Raw genomic sequence first — 19022 nt, forward strand, 5'->3', positions numbered from 1 at the left:
TGGATGGGTGGGTGGGTGGATGGGTGGATGGATTGATGGATGGGTGGGGTGAGGGAATGGATGGAAGGATGGACAGATTTTAAGCCTGCAGTTAAAGATGGCAAACTGGACATATTTGATTTTGCTTCTCCTCAAACCCCAGTAAAAAGTCATTTTTGGTTTTTAAGACAAATTGAAGAGATGAGAACAGGAGAGGAGGCCGTTGGGGAAGCTAGAAAACTGAATGGTTTTTAACTTCTCACTAATATGAAGACTACCTGGGACAGAACAAAGCTCTCAGTATTATCAGAAAAAAATTATTTCTAATCTCAAATTCAGTCCTTGGTCTGCCTCTGATTGATTAAGAGTAGAATAAAGAATCAAGAAAGATAAACATCTCTGAGGCAGAAGATAGTGCCAGGCTAGCCTAGAAACCCAGGAAGCCCCTGGGTGGTGGCAGTGAATTCCGTGCAGGAGGACTGTTGTGTCCCTCATGTGGGTGGCCAGCCTGGGGAATTCTTTCTCAGGAGGAGATCAAGGGCCAGCTTACAAATTACATGGGGAAAAAAATCAGGAAGATTTAAGGGTTGGATTAGTGCTAAGGACATGGAAAACCAAGCAAACAAATTAAGGCAGCTAATCTCCAGGAAATATAAAAGGTATGCAGGGAAGGAAAAGCTGGAATTTTCTAATGGTTCAAATACTCTATACGTAGATTCTTCATGTAGTTACAACATTGTGAACACTGATGTAAGCAAAACTATAACCAATTTGGAATGTGTGAAGGAGGGAGGACTCATTAGTGGAACATGAATGGGAGACTTCATTGTCATCTCCTGTAGCCAAAAGTCAATAAATTATGCTGAAACAAAAATCAAGAAGTACCAGTAAGCAAAGCATGTTATTCAGAGAACGGAGCTAATACCTATAGAATCAGCTGAAACATGATGGTGCAAAGGGTTAAGTCTCAGCACTTCGCGGGCAGCTACTATAGCACGTGTTTGATCCCTGGCCAGGGAATGACCCAGCAGCAGACCTCTCCTGACCCCCCGCTGCTCCCCTCAGCAGTGTGCTTCATCAGTCGGACTGTTCTGCTCCCCACTCTGTCTCTGGTGAATCCTCTCCTCTCCCACACCTCTGACCTGTACCCAGGTTCTTATATGCATAAATAAATCTGAAACAGGTGGAAGAGCTTGCCAAGAAGGGAGGTTGTTGGACTGGCTATTCTTCATAATGAACTTTGAGAACTTGATGCGTTGAAACTACATGCATTCTAACTTCAAATAAAAGTTTTAGGCATATTTCTGTCTCTGCAGCATCTGCCACTTCGCTTACCAATGGTCTGTTTTCAGAGAAACGAGTTTACATTAGTACCAGAAAGTTAATTTTGCTGTTACCTTCAAGGAAACATTATGCCTTAAAGGACGGCTGAAGTGGACATATAAAAACTCAGGTTGTGCTAAGAAGTTCCATTACTATTATCCCAGGGCAATGTCAAGCATATTCATCCATTATCTCCGATTCCAGCCACCACTATGAAGTAGGAATTGTTTCCATTTTACAGATGAGAAACTGAGGCTCAGAGGGGTTAAGTCTGCTAACCTGAAGCAAAGCTCCCAGATCCCAGAGCTTGTTTTTCCTGCTGGATCCCATCCCTTCTTAAGATTGGAGTGTCAGAGAACTACAAAGGGAAACAATTTACAGTTCTCCCTTGGGAAGAGGAGAGGGACTTTCCCAAACCCCCCTCAGGATGCAGCAATATTCCAGGTTGCTAGCAACAGACTGAACCAAGCTGAACCTCCTGGAAATTCCAGCCAGCTGCTCACATGAGCAAAGGAAGCCACTTCACAACGTGTGCTAGGAGCCCCACGATTGCAAAAATAAAAGTTGTATCTGCTCTTATTTTGAAATAAAGGGGATTTTGCCGCCGCTTCTGCTCGAGCCTTAGCACCCGATAAAGAACGCCACGGCTGGGCTTTGTGTCCAGAAAAGCCCAGTCACATGCACAGCGGATTTCCGTAAAGGGGGCAGTGACCCGGGTCTGGGCGCTCGGACCCGATGATCTTGAAAGGTCCCTCCCAAAGGAGGCTTTCAGTTGTCTTTATCGTGGGTGTGATCACTTTGAGACACTTGAGTGTGCCCTGGCATGGGATGATTTGTGATAGAAGCGAGACACTCACCTGGCCTAAGTCCACTGTCTGGCCGGCCCCAGCGTGGGTTGAGTACGTGTTGAACAATGTTGTTTACATCCCTCTTTTCTGAAAAGTCATGGGACTACCACGTCAAGAACTGAAAGTGAAATTAGCTGACAGGACCTCGGTCAGCACAAAGTCCGGGGCTATTTACTTAGGCGCCACTGGGAAGGCTGGCGGTCCAGGCATCTGTCCACCCACCATCACCCTCCGGCCACACTCTCTGTCGGAGGCTGACATTAGGGAGCCAGAGAGAACCACAAATCCACCAAACCTGACTGACTGCTCTGCCTTTCAGCGAGCATTCCTGTGGCTTCTGCATCCTTTTTTGTAAGTATCTCCCCTGCACACAGCACAGCTTGCTGGACACCTCTGTCCAGGACTCTTGGGTCTCAGACCCGTCAGACTGGGGGAGGTGACCTGGGCCTGTGCCCCCCGCCATACATGATTTTCCCACTGCTCTCTGTTCTCCACTCCCTTCAGCAAACCCCCCCCAACCTCTGGCCTCAAAAATAATGAAAGCGATGCCAGAGTATGTGGAGACAGCACCGGGGATGACCGGCCCCAGGCCCTTGCACAAAACCTGTACTGAGAATCGGTTGGTGAGGGGGACCCATCTGTCACCCAAGGATGACAGCCAGCTGGGCTCTCCAGGGCAGTTAGGGAGACAGAGCGGAGCCTTAAAATACACACGGCGGGAAAGATTCAAATGTCAGTAAGGCCAGGGTTCTGGACTCAATTTCATCTGGCCTGAGAGGCGTCTAGCCCCTGTGATTGGGCCACGTTAAGTCTCCTGCCCTGGGGGGCAGCTGAGGGCGATTTCAGTTTTGTCGTGGGCATGGCATGCGATTCTGATTTTAACATAGTAAAAGCCAAGGCTGTTTTGGGGGAGGGAAGGAAATGCTTGCATAAAGGTGATGTCTTTTTCCTTCTCTCAAGACGCTGACATGTATTTTTCAGTGTCTTCCTCAACCTCATCCCCCCAAATCTGAGAACCCGTTTGATTCCCCTTTGAATTTGCACACATCCTCTTCTCAGTCCAGCTTATCCCTTCCTTTACCTAGCTATTGACGACTTCTAAGGTGGTTTATATAAATTTCACCTTTTCCATAAGGAGAGCACCTCATTCTGGAAATGCTTTTAAAGGGAAAAAACAAAGATGCCGGAAACACCACCACTCAGAGACACCGGAGTATACAGTCTAGGCTACTCCGGACACTCACATTTTACACAATTTCCTCTGTCTTTCTCTGCGATGCAAATTTAGATGGGCAGACATACTACATGAGGTGGGCTTAAACCTGGTTCTCCCAAAGTTCCCGTGGCCACAATTTTAATTCTAATGTGCGTCTAATGTTAGTCATTCAAATTACTTCCCACTTTCAGCCGAAGTAATAATACAGTGGGCGAAATTCCAGAACACTGAATCATTAGTTTCATTTCTGACTGCTGCTTAGGATAGACCCCACAGTGGAATCACTAAGCCAAAAAGATAGCCCTGTGTGAGCAGACTGACTTTTGGAAGTCCTTAGGGATGGGGCTGGTGGCCAGGGGAAACAACCACATGACGTGAAAGGCAGATCTTTTAGCCCCGCCCCCACCCAACCTCCATGAACTCGAGGGATGGAGATTGAGTTCAGAGGCCCATGCACGTCTCAACTTACCATGCCCTGAAATAGTCTCCCGAAGGAGTGGAGGGTGCTTATGGGACCGAGCCCTGAACCCGTGGCGTCTCGGAACTGAATTGTCTGGGACACCTGCCGCGCAGCAGAGGACTGCGTGATCAGCTCATTCAAGGGGAAACAATCCACCGACTGGGGTGGGGTCCTCGTGGTGTGCAGTACCCCTTGAGCAAGGAGCATCCTTCCTGAGGGACTGGGGTAAGAGCAACTTCCACAAAGCCTCAGAACACCCGCTCCTGAAGATGCAGGGGTCTCCTGGTGAGGGCAGCAGGGGCTGCCGGGTTAAGGCGAGCGAGCGCCCCTGGGGAGGAGGACGGCGGCTGTGGGGTCCGTTCCTCGACAGGGGATTCCATGAGCGCAGAGGCTGATATCTGAGACACTGGAGCGAGAGCCTAGTTAACGTTCTCAGCCACAACCTAGACTTCAGTAGACTTTGGGTGCTGATCCCCAAGTCCCAGCTCTCTTGTGAGAACAAGTCCCTCCCTTTTTTTCTTTCTTTCTTTCTCTTCCTTCCTTCCTTCCTCCCTCCCTTCTTCCCTCTGTCTGTTTCCTTCAGATTTGTTTATTTGTGCATACAAAATTGAGGTACAGGCCAGAGGTAGGGGGTCTGAGAAGATTCACCAGAGACAGAGTGGGGAGCAGAACAGGCAGATTGATGAAGTGCACTGCTGAGGGGAGCAGGAGGAAGACAGGAGAGGTCTGCTGTGCCCCTGTGGGTCAGCTCCCTGGCCGGGGATGGAACTCCTGCTGAAGCGGCTGTGGCCAGCTGCAGGGTGCTGCGCTTAACCCATTGCGCCACCAGGGAGGGCCCCCACACGTCCCTTTTGTCCACTTGGCAGCAGTTAGCAGCAAGTCCCCGGGGAAGAGCAGACACTGCAGAGGGCAGCAGCAGGGTCTGCCCTTCCTCTGGGCATCCAGCCCTAGGAACAGAAGGGCGCCGTCAAGTTCAGCCCAGAGTGGTCAGAAAGACTTGCTCTGCCGCTCCCGGAGTCTGGCTCAAGGGTCGGAGGAAGCGCCCCAACCCCGCATGTGATGTGGGGCCACCTCAAGTGCACCATGGACTCACCACATCCCCTGAAGTTTGGGGGGATGTCGCCTCCCTTCCAAACAACCCTTCAAATGTCTATTGCAAAATTCAAGATCGAGACCTGGGAGCGCGTCTGGGCTTCTTACCCCTCCGCGCCTTTCCCTGACGGGGGAAGCACAGCGCGGCTTGCCTCACAGCAGGGCCGGGCTTCAGCGCCGTCTGGAGGTCAAAGCCCGGCTGCTCTGCTGTCTCGCGGCCTCAGCACCTGGCCACGAGCAGAGGCAGGCAAACGCAAGGACTGGCTTGTTTTCTCACTTTCTCCATGGACAGATTTATTAGGAAAAGGAGAAGGAAAGCAAGACACCTCTAGACACAGGCGGGCAGGGGTGGCGGGGAACGGCCTGTGCTGGTTTTAACACTCGCTGCCCTCTAGCTCTGTGTTGTGACCTTGACGCTTAACACCCATAAGTGGCACGGGTGCGCGCCGGGCCCTAAAAGCCGAAGGAGGCTGGACTCCAACGGGGCAGGTATTGTCTATTTTTGAAGATTTTCCCCTCCCTTTACTACTTTTTATCCTCTTTCCCGCCTGGATTATCCCTCACAAGGCTAGTGAGCAGAGCTAACAAACAGCGAGTTAATGTTCATACAACCCTTCAAACGGCCTGTTTGCCGTCTTGCTGGATGTGGAGGGCAGGGTGGAAACCTCCCATTTGGCAGCTTTCAGGGAAGCCCTGCTTCTGCCACATCAAGCTGGGGCTTTTGTTTGTTTGTTTGTTTTTGTTATTATGCAAGAACTGAAGTTCAGGCTGGAGGTGCAGGGTTAAGAGGACGCACCAGAGACAGAGTGGGGAGCAGAACAGGCGGATCTACTGAAACACACTGCTGAGGAGAACAGCGGGGAGACAGGAGCGACCAGCTGCGCCCTGTGGGTCAGCTCCCTGCCGGGGATCGAACTCAGGCCAAGGTGGCTGGTGATAGCTTGAAAGTGCCAAGGCAGGCCCCTGTCACGCTGTCCTTATCAACATGGTTGAAAGAAGTAAGTCCAGGCCTCACAGGTCCGTCACAGCAGCCACTGGGCCTTTCTGGCCTGGCATCAGCGTATGGGGATCCCAGCACCTGTGCTCACCTGGGAAAGGCCAGGCCGCTGCCCATTTGGAAATGAACCACCTGGGCTCCTATTTCTGCCCCAGGAACGAGGTCGGACACGATTCTCTTCCCCCCTCCTGGCTTGTGGCAGGACTGCCCCCAAGCGGGTCCTGAATACATTCAACCAGATTGATTTCTCCGGTTGGTGGCGGCCTCCGACCGGAAGCGCAGCCTGGCTCACGGCCCTGTCGAGCCTGCGGCTCTGCCTTTCTCCTCCTAACACATCCTCCCTGGGCCTTGCTGCTCTCTTCAGGTGAGCATGTCTGCCCCATGCTGGCCTCTGTCCACCCTCCTTGAGTCAACCCTGCTCAGCACCCTCAGACCAGGCCTGCAGACACACCAGTGCGGGCACTGGCGGGGGTCGCCAAGCTTCCTGCAGGCCGGGCCTCCAGCTAACATCTGCCCATGGATGCAGTGCCCCCGGTTTTCCCTACATTTTACTGCTGACAGGCTCTGAGCCCTGGGCTTGACTTCACTGAGATCCAGTCTCCTCACTAGACAAGTAATAATTAAAAATACTTGTGAGTGGGCCCTCCCTGGTGGTGCAGCAGGTTAAAGCATGGCACTGAGAAGCTAAAGCCAATTCAGCATGAGTTCAATCCCTGCCCTGGAGGTGACCACATGGCACAGCAGACCTCTCCTGACCCGCCCGCTGCTCCCCTCAGCAGTGTACTTCGTCTATCTGCCTGTTCTGCTCCCCACTCTGTCTCTGGTGTCTCTCACTACTCCTGCATCTCTGGCCTGTACCCCAGTTCTGTATGCATGAACAAATAAATCTTTGTAAAAAAATACTTGTGAGTCATATTTCCCAGGCTGCATGCAAATTACCGCCTTTAATATCCCTAACTTCTACAGGGAAATGAGATCTGTTTATCCCCATTTGACAGAAGGAAAAACCAGGCAGAGGGACGCTCGGTCACAAGGACGCACCATCAGTGGGAGAGCTGCATGGACCACAGGCCACACAGCCTCCAAGTTGGTGCCCGAACCAGGTGCCCACAGTCTCCTCTACGTCAGGTAAGAGCAAAGGGGGTCACAGTCTGTGCTCCATCAGGCCACACAGGCGCAGGGGACTTCGCCATTTTTCTGGCGGGGCCTTTCCTTCCAGTAGCTGTGTACTTGGGAAGGGTAGTGATGTTTGGAACCCTCTGGAAATCAGAGACGACAAAGGTAAATCTGTTCCCAGAGGGCTATAAGAACTTAAGAAGGTGACATCTGCTTGGTGCTGAGCTCAGGCCTGGCACAGGTCTTAGACACCCAAGGGAGGGCCAGGTCTGTAATTAATAGTAGCCCCTGATCAGTCTGGATGCCTTCGTAGGAATGGGAGAGCCTTTCACTGTTTAGAAAGACCTCTCAAAGCAAATTCTTCCCTCTGTGGCCCCTAAAGCTTTCTTAGATCATGAGTGAAAAGAAAGTCCAGGAGATGAAGCTGTAATTGGAAGCAACATGCCTTCCCTTTCAAGCTTCTGTTGTGCAAAATTCACAGAATGTGTGTTGTCTGAGGACAGCATTAAGCTCCCCTGGACACCCCCAAGCCATGTGAGCACTGTTCCTGAGGGCCAGGACCGGGCAGGGGGCGCCCCCAGGAACTCAGCTGCCACCAGGCCTGGTGTCCATCCTCTCCAGAGTCTAAGGGCGTTTCTGAGAAAGAGAGGAGACGCTTGTGCAAACCTGACACAGGAGGTGGGATGAATAAAAGATGAATAAAGAGGACCAGGAAATGAAGAATCGGGTGGAAAAAACAGAGGGTGTAAAAGAAGCACCCTGAGCATAGCTGGGCACATTCAGCCCCCACAAGCTAGCCAGCGGGGCTGTGCTGGTGTCCCTGGCCTGCCGTGGAGGAGTTGTGGGTACAAGGGTTTGGGTGTCCCATGAAATCTTCCCTCTGTTAATGCAAAGCCGCTGAGACCGTCGTGTGGAGTAGGAGGCTGAGGTCTGTGTCCCTTTCGGCCACCATCCCAGCAGTATGAAATATTCAGAGGTGCTTACACTGAAAAAATGGCCTCAGAGATAATCTGAGAATATTTTCCTTCCATTCCCTGTCCAAAACCTGTTTTCTGAGCTTAAAACTCTGGCTTTGTCTGGTGATTCATGGATCCAACAGCGTCTCACAGCACCAGCGGAAAGGAGCATTGAGGCGCTGCAGGACGCGAAGCCTTCTATAGACAGACGGGGGCAGGATCGGGGAAGGGGTGGTCTGGGCAGGCTCACTCCCTGTGGGGACTGGGTGGGCCAGGCAGATGACCTCGTGGGTGCCAGCCGGGCGATTCCGGATAGCCCGGTGAAAGGCTCTGTTTCTGGGCGTCACTGAAACCACATTGAATTAGGTATTAAGTCTCCATTGGGTGACACAGGCCCAAGCACAAGTAACTGCACCGGGGCCTGTGGTCTCTGTTAACATCCCTGACTTCCTCCCTGGAACGCGCAAGTCAGAGTGGTCACGCCAGCTGGCGTCTAAACGTGTGTGTCGGTCCAGGGGATTTTGTGCAACGTGATGGCAATTTTTTTTTTTTTTAAGATTTATTTATTTACTTGCACAGAACTGGGGTGCAGGCCAGAGATGCAGAGGGTGAGAGGATTCACCAGAGACAGAGTAGGGAGCAGAACAGGCCGACTGATGAAGGGGAGCAGCGGGTGGGTTAGGAGAGGTCTGCTGGGCCATGTGAGTCTGGGGCGGGGATCAAACTCGCACTGAAGAGTCTGCAGCCAGCTTGCAGTGCTGCGTTTTAACCTACTGTGCCACCAGGGAGGGCCCCTCATTCTTATTTTTTAAAAGATCTATTTATTTATGAATACAGAACTGGGGTACAGGTAAGAGGTAGGGGGTGAGAGGCTTCACCAGAGACAGAGAACAGCAGATCCACTGAAATGCACTTCTGAGGGGAGCAGCGGGCGGGTCAGCGGAGGTCTGCTGCACCATGTGGGTTAACAACTCAACTGGGGATCAAACTCAGGCTGCAGTGGCTGTGGGTAGCCTCACAGTGCTGTGCTTTAACCCTTTGTGCCACCAGGGAAGGCCCATGTTGCTCATTCTTAAAGGGAAAAAAAAAAAGCAACATGTCATTTGTGTTATCAAAGCTTAGAAGATGATACTATTCAGTGGGACAGGCTGAGGATGAGATGAGCTTTCTCCTTTAACTGTAGAAGTCCAAATTGATTCACAAACATAATCACTAAGTCCAAATTGATTCACAAACATAATCACTATAAGCATTATTTATAGTATTGTAAAATATTGTCATAAAACATAATAAGTGAAAACTATGAAATAGCTACTTGCTGTCAGTAAAACAATTATTTAGGAAATATTCCTAGTGACACAGAGAAACAGCCCGACTATCATGATGTTTACAAAGTGGGATACGAACACATATATTTATGTGATTTCCTACTATGTCAAACAACGTTTGAGAAGGAAATGAGTTGCTAAAAAATGGTCATTTCTACCCCCCTGGAGTTACACGTGACTTTGAGGCTTTTTCTAGTTTTCTACAATCAGCATGTATTCCTTTGGTATAAACAGGAAAAGTTCGAGTAAAAATGGCAACAGTGACCAGCAGTCTCCTACTTTGCCCCCTGCAGGAAGCGGGAGTAAAGAAGCGAGGATGTGATTACCAGGATTGTCAAAAAACAAAACAAAACAAAAAGCCAGGCCAGGCTCTGAGGACAGGAGAAGAATATCCTGGGGGTGCCAAGCAAACACCCAAGTATTTTCATTATGAAAAGTCTAGAATGAGAAGCGGACTGGCCTCCACACCACGTCTCTGCTCGGGTTTCTGGAGTCTGTCCATATTCCAACAGGAAGTGTGTGGGCCCAGCTCGCGCTGAGCGTCTGTGAGCCAGAACGCAGCCCCTGGACCCAGAAACCACACTGTCCTGTCAGGGAAGTACCGGGATGTACCCGGCGAAACAGCGAGAGTCCAGCTGAGTTTACTGTGACTATCTAGTTGGCTCCTTAAACTATTCACGAATCGGAGGCACCCCACAGGCACTAAAGCCGTACAAAGTGGGAGGTTTTATAGGCAGAAGTAGGTGGGACCAGGCAAGAGCAAAGAAGGGCTATTTCAGGCCCAGCCTCCCTCCCTCCGTGAGGGGCACCCAGGGGTCTCATCCAGCAGGAGGCTGCACAGCCCTGGTTGGCAAATTCAGATCAGCTTGTTTAAACTTCCACCGTGGAGAGAGGCTGAACCTGCAGTAGGCGAGGTATGGACTCTCGGCAGGGCCTGGCATGAACAGCTCCATGGTGGGCCTGTTGTTTTTCTCTGTCCTTTGCAGTCTGTAGGGTGAGTGAATTGCTCTGTGTGTGTCCTCACCTGTGGCCTTGAATGTGGGAGGCACGTGGGAGCGAGCCTGATGCCGGGCACCTGCAGCGTGGTGTGGGCGTGCGTGAGTGGGCCCACCTGGGCCTGGAGGCCAAGGCTAATAGGCCGGCGTCACTCAGAGACTGAGAACGGCTGTGGCGGGACAGCTACGAGAGGAAGCCCAAAGAGCACAGAGTAAAGATTCTCTGGGGGCTCAGGGGGCTTGGTTGTTGCCCACCTCCTGGGCCCCCCGCCTCCCAGCCTTGCCATTCTGTGGATTTTGCCCCACAGTTGGCATAGAAATGTTAAGGAGAAGGATGTCCTAAAGGAACTCTGCAGAGTCTTGTGGACCCCACCCCCTACTCCAGTGATTGGAAACTACAACTCCCAGCAGTACCAGGGAGAGAACTGCGAGGACCAAAGGGCGGAGCTAGCAGGAATTCTGGGACATGGGGGATAAATAGGGCGCCATTTTGTTAAGGGGAAGGATGTCCTAAAGGAACTCTGCAGGGTCTTGTGGTCTCTACACCCTACTCCAGCTTTCTGGACTCCACCCCCTACTCCAGTAATTGGAAACTGCAAATCCCAGCAGTACCAGGGAGAAAACTGGGGGGACCCAAGGGCAGAGCTAGCAAGAATTCTGGGACATTTGGAGGATAAATAGGGCGCCACTGCATCTTGTTCTCTCTCGCTCTGGAAGCAGCTCTCTGGACCGCGTGACTCAATGTGCTCATTCAGCCTAGCCGTAAGGTATTGCAGTTACTTTGTATCCCGCTCTCTTTCCCTGGGTTGTTTCCTATTACCTTCCCCTTTTGTAAATAAACCCGTTATTGACCCTTTTTGTGTGTGCCTGCAGTATAACTGAGTTGTGAGTGTGTGGGTCGTGCGGGTGAGGCCCCACAGACAGGCGGCCCAGTCCACTCTGGGCTTCCCTGTAACAGAAAGAGCATTAAAGCCTGAAAAAGCCACGGAGGGCTCCGGGCTCCTCCACCCGTCTGCCCTGATCAATAGAGAAGCTGCCCGTGCCTGCTGCCAAAGCACATTCCTAACAGCGGGCTCCTGCTGCTGTCAGCTACCATCCTGGAGGTACACCTAACGACGGCAAAACAGAAGCTGCTCCTTGCAGGGAGCGGGCCCGGCAGAGGCGCCCAGTGTTCAGCGAATCCGCTTGGGTTTGCGTCCAGGAAAGCTGGTGAAGACCTGGGGGGATTTCAAGGGGCAGACAAAGTGAGGAGGACTAACGAGTTGGAGAGTGGCCGACAGGGTGGGCAGGTGGGCCTGGGGGCAACTTGAGCAGAGCCTGGGCTGAGCAAGACGAGAGTGGGAGACACCAGCGAGGGCCTCGCTGGAGAATTGCACGTTTGGGTTCTAAGGCAGGAGGTAGGGACGCCCAGGCAGCAGGCCCAGGAGCTCAGTTGAATTCTGTACTAGGTCTAAAGAGGCGGGGTGGGGAGAGTACAGGAAACAGGATCCAAGCCAGCCCGTGGGCTTCCTGGCTCCTGCTTTATTCTCCTTTGTGAACCTCTGAAAGGTCAGCTGAGAGGACAGGGGGGTATGTCCACAGCTGCAGGCTGCCTCCTGAGCGGCTGATGCAACCGCTGCCTCAGAGCGGCCTTGCATCTTCTGGCACCAGCTTTTTCAAGTCAAAAATGTTTGATGCTGATTTTTGGAGCCCAAGCTTAGCAGCCTTGAAACAGGAGAACGCGGAGGAAGCTTGTTTATGAACGTCCCCCTCGGCCCCTCCACCCAACCCTCGGGTTCCCGCACACAGGCGATCAGACTTTGCTTCCACAGCACCCTGGGCAAATGCAGCTCCAGCCTGTGAATCCGCCTCCACCCGAGTCCCGGGCCGCGTTCAAAACCTGACGCAGGCTCCTGAATGGTGGTTCAACATGCAGAACCCAACAAAACAGGCTGCTGCTCCGGCCATTTCCCTCAGCGGGGCTCAGCCTCCCTCCAGCAAACTTCGCGGCTCCGGGACTCTCCCAGCCGCGAGCGTCCCAACCGGGCTTCAGGCCCCCAAAGACTGACCAGTGCTGCAGAGGGCAGCCCCGGGGCCCCTCTGAGACGCAGCCGCTCTTCCCGTGCACAGTTCCCACCCGGTTCCCTTGAAGGCTCCCACAGGAGAAGCTCTGGGCAGAAGCCAGGGGTGCAGCAGCCTGAAGGGCCCCTGGCCAGCCCCTTGGGTTGAGCTTCTAACAGGCAGGTCTCCAGGTCTCTCAACAAGGCTGTTGCTGATAGATCTGTTTTCTTGTCATTCTTGAATGAAACCACCACCGAGGGCCTGAATGTGTGTTCTCCCCCAGTGTGAAATGCACTGCCCAGTGTGATGGTGCTAGGAGGCGTCATTCTTTTAAAAAAAAAAAAAAATCCTTATTTATATATTTTTTACCTCATTGTTCATTTTTGTGCAATGTTTGCTTTCTCTTCCCCAGAGTCCCCACCACCAGTTCACCCAGGCATCATAGTTGTCTGTGTTCTTCCAACCCTTGTTTTGATCCCTTTCCCTCCTCTCCCCTGCAGAATGTCTCTGACTTACAGTGGCCTGTTGATTTTTTGTTTTGCTGTATTTTTATTATTTTCTCCCCGATCCCTTATTCGGTCCCCCTATATATATCTCCTATAAGTGAAGCCATCAGTGTTTTTCTTTTTCTTCCTAGTTCTCTGAGCATGACCCCACCTAGCCCCATCCATGTTGCTGAGAATGGCATGTTTATCTTTTTCATTGCTGAACAGTATTCCCTTGTGTATATGTACCACATCTTCTTGATCCAGTCACCTACTTTTGGGCATTTGTGTTGTTTCCTGGTCTGAGCTATCGTTAACAGTGCCGCAATAGACATAGGGGTGCAGGCATCCTTTTGTATTAATGTATTGGTGTCCTGTGGGTAGATTCCTAGAAACGGAACCTCCACACAGCGTCCATAGTGGTTGCGCCAGTGTGCACTCCCACCAGCAGTGCAGGAGAGTTCCTCTTTCACCACATCCCCACCCATATTTGTTGTTGCTACTTTTCTTAATAGGTGCCGTTCTCACCGGTGTGAGGTGGTATCTCATTGGAGTTTTGATTTGCATTTCCGTGATTATGAGGGATGTTGAACATTTTTTTCATGTCTGTGGGCCATTTGCATTTTTTCTTTTGCCCATTTTTTGACTAGATTGTTTTTGTTGAGTCTTGTGAGTTCCTTGTACATCTTTGTGATCAGTCTCGTATTGTATGAAGTGCAGATTTTCTCCCAATCAATCAGTAGAGTGTTTCTATTTGAGTGAGTGTCGCTTTTGCTGTACAGAAGCTTTTTAGTGTGATGTAATCTCAGTTGTTCATCTTTTCCTTCACTTTCTCTGTTAGTGGGGGGATTCTGTAAAGATGTTACTGAGATGTATACTCTGTAGTGTTTTACCTATATTTTCTCCTCTATATTTTATGGTTTTAGGTCTTATGTTCAAATCTTTTATCCAATTTGAGTTGATTTTTGTGCATGGTGTGAGGTAGTGGTCTAGTTTCATTTTTTGGCTTATGGTGGTCCAGTTTCCCCCGGCACTGTTTATTGAACAAACTGTCCTTGTTTCATTGCATATTCTTGCTTCTTTATCAAAGATTAGTTGTTCATATATGTGGGCTTTCTATTCGATTTCATTGGTCTGTGTATCTGGTTTTGTTCGAGTTAGTAACCTGAGTTTGACTTGTAATTTTTATGGCTTTGTAGTCTGGGCATGTGATACCTCCATTCTCCTACAACCTGGCTATTTGAGTTTTTTTTGTGTGTCTCCATGTAAACTTCATCATTATTTGGGCCTGTCCCTTGTGGCACAATGGGTTAAAGCATAGCACTAAACTATGAAGCTGTCCACAGCCACTGCAGCCTGAGTTCGCTTCCAGGCCAGGGAGCTGACCCACATGGCGCAGCAGACCTCTCCTGTCTCCCCGCTGCCCCCCTCAGCAGTGCATTTCAGTAATTTGCTCCCCACTCTGTCTCTGGTGAATCCTCTTACCCCCACACCTCTGGCCTGTACCCCAGTTTTTGTATGCAAAATTATATCTTTTTAAAATTTTTCAATATTCTATTTCTTTAAAGAATGTCATTGAAATATTTTTATTGGATAGCATAGAATGTGTAAATTGCATTTGGTAGGATGGCCATTTTGGTAGTTAATTCTTACCATCATGAGCCAGGGATGTTGTTCCATTTGTGTGTGTGTGTGTCTTCTATTTCTTTCTTTCTTTTTTGTAATATTTACTTATGCATACAGAACTGGGGTATAGGCAGGGGTATAGGCAGAACTGAGGTGAAGAGGCAGTGACAGGATTCACCAGAGACAGAGTAGGGAGCAGAACAGGCTGACTGACGAAGTACACTGCTGAGGGGAGCAGCAGGTGGGCCAGAAGAGGTCTGACATGCCATGTGGGTCACTTCCAGGGTGGGGATCGAACTCGTGCTAAAGTGGCTTTAGCTTCTTAGTGCTGTGCTTTAACCTGCTGCACCACCAGGGAGGTGGTTAATAGAAGAGGTTAAAGCCCCTCTTCTATTTCTTTTAATAATGTCTTTATAATTTTCTTTGTCCTTCACCTCTTTTGTTAGGTTTATTCCCAAGTATTTTAGGGATGGTTTTCTCGATTTTTCCTTCAGACTAAAAAATAATATAGGATTTTTGTTTGCATATAGGAAGGCTACTGATTTTTGTGTGTTGATTTTGTATCCTGCTGCTGTAGTAAACTGGTTGATTATTTTGATTAGTGTTTCCATGGCATTTTTAGGGTTCTCTATGTATATTATCATATTGCCTGCAAATGGTGATCTCAGTGCTTCTGACCTTCTGTGAGGGGACAGCAAGGTGACTAGCTGGCTATGACCCAGGAAGGCATCCTCAAGCCACACCCAATCTGCTGTGAGAAATCTGTTTAATAAAGAGCCCAAACAGACCAAGGCCGCCTGCCTTCAGCCTGTCACACATCCTAGTCCTCATACAGTACCACATGTATTTTTCTACTTGCTCCTTTCTGTTCTTGTAGAACAGTGGAATGAGTGGAGATGCTCGAGTTATCTCTGGCAGAGGGGGCTACTTCTCCCAAGGGGCTTCTGTGAAGTTGATCATAGGATTATGTTTTCTCTGGGCCACGATTCACTTCACTGCTTCATCCAACAATACAATACAGATCTGTGTTCCCATTGGCAGAGACCTGGGGACCTTGCTGGGGGAGGCTGGAGGGCTGACAGGCGGCCAGCCTGTATCTCCTGAGAACTGCAGTCCGTGTTCCCAAGCGTGTGAGGATAAAAGGGATGTTTTGTTCCATTTTGGACAATTATACAGTATGAAGACGACTGTTTTAGAGGTCAGTTTGGGGTGGTCCTTCTGATGAAAATGTAGTGAAAGATTTTTCAAAACCGACAAGGGAGATAAATACTATGTACGACTAGAGGGACCACCGCGAACGAGTTTTCAGCTCAGTTTGGCAATGTGCAGTTCTACCTCTGATCTAACGATTGCACTTTCAGTCACTTAGCTTCAGGAAGAAACAAATGACAAACCAGAATTATGCAAACTTCCCCCAAGGCTCTCATGGACAGTGTTGGGAAATGGGAAGGTCATGTCGACACCAGGGCAAGGCAGGCCTGTGATGTACAGCCACTCATGTGCTCGGGGAGGACATTTAACCCTGCAAGAGTTTCGCAACATTGGCTGAGAAAAGGCTTCTGTCCTATGGCCTGATTAGTTAAAAATACATCTGCACCGGGGTGATTTGGTGATGGGAAACCCACGGGGATTACAATCGAGATGGAAAAAAAAATGTGCAAAATGATGTAAAAATAAACTTTGTAATAAAAAAAAAAAAAGATACATCTGCACCGGCCCTCCCTGGTGGCGCAGCGGGTTAAAGCACAGCACTGAGAGGCTAAAGCTGCTTCTGCATGATTTCGATCCCCGCCTGCCCCAGAGGTGACCACAGGGCGCGGCAGGCCTCTCCTGACCCACCTGCTGCTCCCCCTCAGCAGTGTACTTCGTCGATCTGCCTGTTCTGTCCCCGGCTCTGTCTCTGGTGAATCCTCTCACTGCCCCTGAGCCTCTGGCCTGTACCCCGGCTCTGTATGCACAAATAAATAAATCTTAAAAAAAAAAAAAAAAGTACATCTGCACCTGGGGAAAAGCTAGTAGCGGAAAATTAACAGCAGTTCTATGTATGCAGTGGGATAAAACGTTATTTGACATGATTTTTTCCTCGATAAAAGGCTTCTGGTATTTCTATCATTAACAAATGACTACAGTCAGAAGTGTAGACATTTAAAAAAAAACAAGTCCTGTGCTGTGGTTTCACCAGAGTGACGTCCCGAGCCCGTGGAGTCCCCCAGGCCCTGCTGGATTAAGTGTTGTGGCCAGTGTGTGGCCCAAGACGGGTCCACAGCCCAGGATGATGCTCCCCGCAGCTCTTCAGGGGGCCTCATGGCAGCTGCCCCACAGACAGTCCGTCTGGTTCTACCAGGCTCCCCTTCTCCCTCGCTCCCAGCACACCCCCAGTGGGGAGCCGAGAGCCCCCTCCCTTGTTTCTGGTGGTTGTGGTGTTTGTGCTGCATCAAAGCCTTCGGCCCCAGGGTGCCCAGGGAGCCGGTCAGGCACACGGCTGCGTTGCCCGGAGAGCCTTCCCGCCCAACTCACCTGCTGGCTTATGAGGGGTCCTGGCCTGAGCTGTTTGAGGGGTTTGGGGGGGCTTGGAGGAGGGAGTTCGCCATAGTTCTCATGGAATTCCAGAAAGGGAACTGAGTTTGTGAAGAAACTGGGTGAGGTGGATACTCATGGTGTGGCTTCCCCTCAGGGGCACGGAAAGCAGCCCGGGGAGGCACAGGAGAAAATGGTCCCCCCACGGCCGGGGTGGTGGCTCCAACTGCTGTTCCTGGGCATCCTGGCCCTCGCAGTCACCGTCATCTCCCTGCTGTTCTACGCTCTGCTCTGGAAGGCCGGCAACCTCATCGACTTGCCCAACATGAGAATCGGCTTCTACAACTTCTGCCTGTGGAACGAGGTCACCGGCTCCCTCCAGTGCTACCAGGACCTGGGGGCGCTGCAGGTGCCGCAAGCCGGCCTGGCCTTGGCCAGGCTCGGCGTGTACGGAGCCCTGGTCCTCGCCCTCTTCGTCCCCCTGCCTCTGCTTCTGGCCTGGTGCAAACGTAACAACGGAGAGTGGCAGCTGGCCGTGGTCTTCCTGGGCGTGTCCTCGGTGCTGCTGGCCAGCGGCCTGGGCCTCTTCTTCACCTGCACGTGGAGGTGGATCCAGCTCCCCCTCTTGGGTCCTGGCTTTGTGGCGCTAGGCCTGGCCCAAACCTTACTCATTGTCTTGCTTATTGCCACAATGGCCTTCCCTCGGAGGGCAGGAATGGAGAGCAAGCTGGAGAGCTACTAGTGCTGCCCTCAGGCTCCCCAAGGGCTGGGTAGTCTAAACTGTGCTCAGGGCGGTGTCGGAGTCCCTGGCGGGCCTGTGTGCCCAGCCACCTGCTCATGCTGACCTCGGCCTTCTAGCCAGGGGACCCGCATGCGCAGGGCGGGACACCCGAGACTGGACAGGGCAACCGCAGCTTCTTAGCATAAGGCTTTCAGGAATTTTGTGGTTTCCAAGGGGGCCCTAAAACCACGAAGCTCACAACTTCCACTTTAACTGAGCTGAGCAAGCATTGTTTATCTGCAGGGCAGTGAGGAAGATAAGGCTTCCTCCCACCGGCCAGACATCCAGGATGGCCTGCCGGATTGCTTCACTTGTAGGTGGTTTAGACTGATACGTGGAGAACATTGTAAGAACCTCAGTGTCCCGGGGAGCCCTCTGGTGGGTGTGCAGTGCCGAGCCCCCCTCAGGGACGCCACTTCCAGAGGCCCAGGAGTGATACACCAAAGACCGATACGTGGCCAGGAAGAGCTGTCTGGGTGGCTTTGCAGGAAGGGCTCCTCAGAGAAGGCTCCTGGCCCAGATGTGCACGGATCTCAGGAACCACTAGGAAATCACCCCCCGCCTGGGAGCCAGGAGTTCAGGAGCAGAATTTGCCAAATCCTCAGGCAAGAGAGGAAGGTGAGCAGGATTGGATGGCTTAGACACACACGGACACGGCAGCCCTCCCCTCCTCAAGCCACAGCAGAAAGGACTCCGACAGCTTGGGGACTCGGGTATCTTCAGCCCCGTATATTTGAAAACCCGTGAGCGAATGATGACCTCACTCTCTGCCTGCCAGAAGCCGCACAGCATGTGGAGTGGTGATCCCCACCCTGGCGGGCTCCTGCCCAGCTCTAGCCTGACATCTGCCTAGGGGCAGAGGCCAAGGCCACCAGAGGAGGAGGCAGGGGTGGGCAGGCCCAGGGAGCGACTGGCCCCTGACAGGAGCTATCCGGAACACAGGCTTCCTCCTTGAGGAGAGCCGCAGCTGACTGATTGCAGGGGTCCTGGAAACTGAGCGGCCATGTTCTTTCTGTTCTGAAAATGGTTGACTTTGGCTCCATTAAGTTTGACTGCTGTGTCCTCATTTTCCCAGAAACCTGGTAACTGAATAAAACAGAACCCCTGAAATGGGAGAGGGCACAGGGTGCAGGCATCCTTCGATGTCTCACTCCCATGCAGTCGTCCACCAGAACCCGCCATCCTGGTGAGTCTGCAGGCAGGGAGGGGAAGCCCCTCTCTCTTCAGGAAGTCCTCGGCAGGACTCTGCTCTTGGCGCACAGT

General features: G+C 51.4%; 1 protein-coding gene across 1 annotated transcript; it reads left to right on the forward strand.

Moving 5' to 3' along the window:
- Positions 1-2344: 2344 nt before the first annotated feature.
- On the forward strand, positions 2345-17735 carry TMEM140 (transmembrane protein 140). Its single transcript, XM_004677197.2, has 3 exons — positions 2345-2501; positions 6914-7043; positions 17136-17735. Exons 2-3 carry the CDS (start codon positions 6975-6977, stop codon positions 17718-17720), a joined length of 654 nt encoding a protein of 217 aa, XP_004677254.2. The 5' UTR covers positions 2345-2501; positions 6914-6974; the 3' UTR covers positions 17721-17735.
- Positions 17736-19022: the final 1287 nt, after the last annotated feature.

This window comes from Condylura cristata, unplaced genomic scaffold (assembly GCF_000260355.1).
Source record: "Condylura cristata isolate star-nosed mole 26May11 unplaced genomic scaffold, ConCri1.0 scaffold00005, whole genome shotgun sequence".
In the NCBI taxonomy this organism is placed as follows: Eukaryota; Metazoa; Chordata; class Mammalia; order Eulipotyphla; family Talpidae; genus Condylura; species Condylura cristata.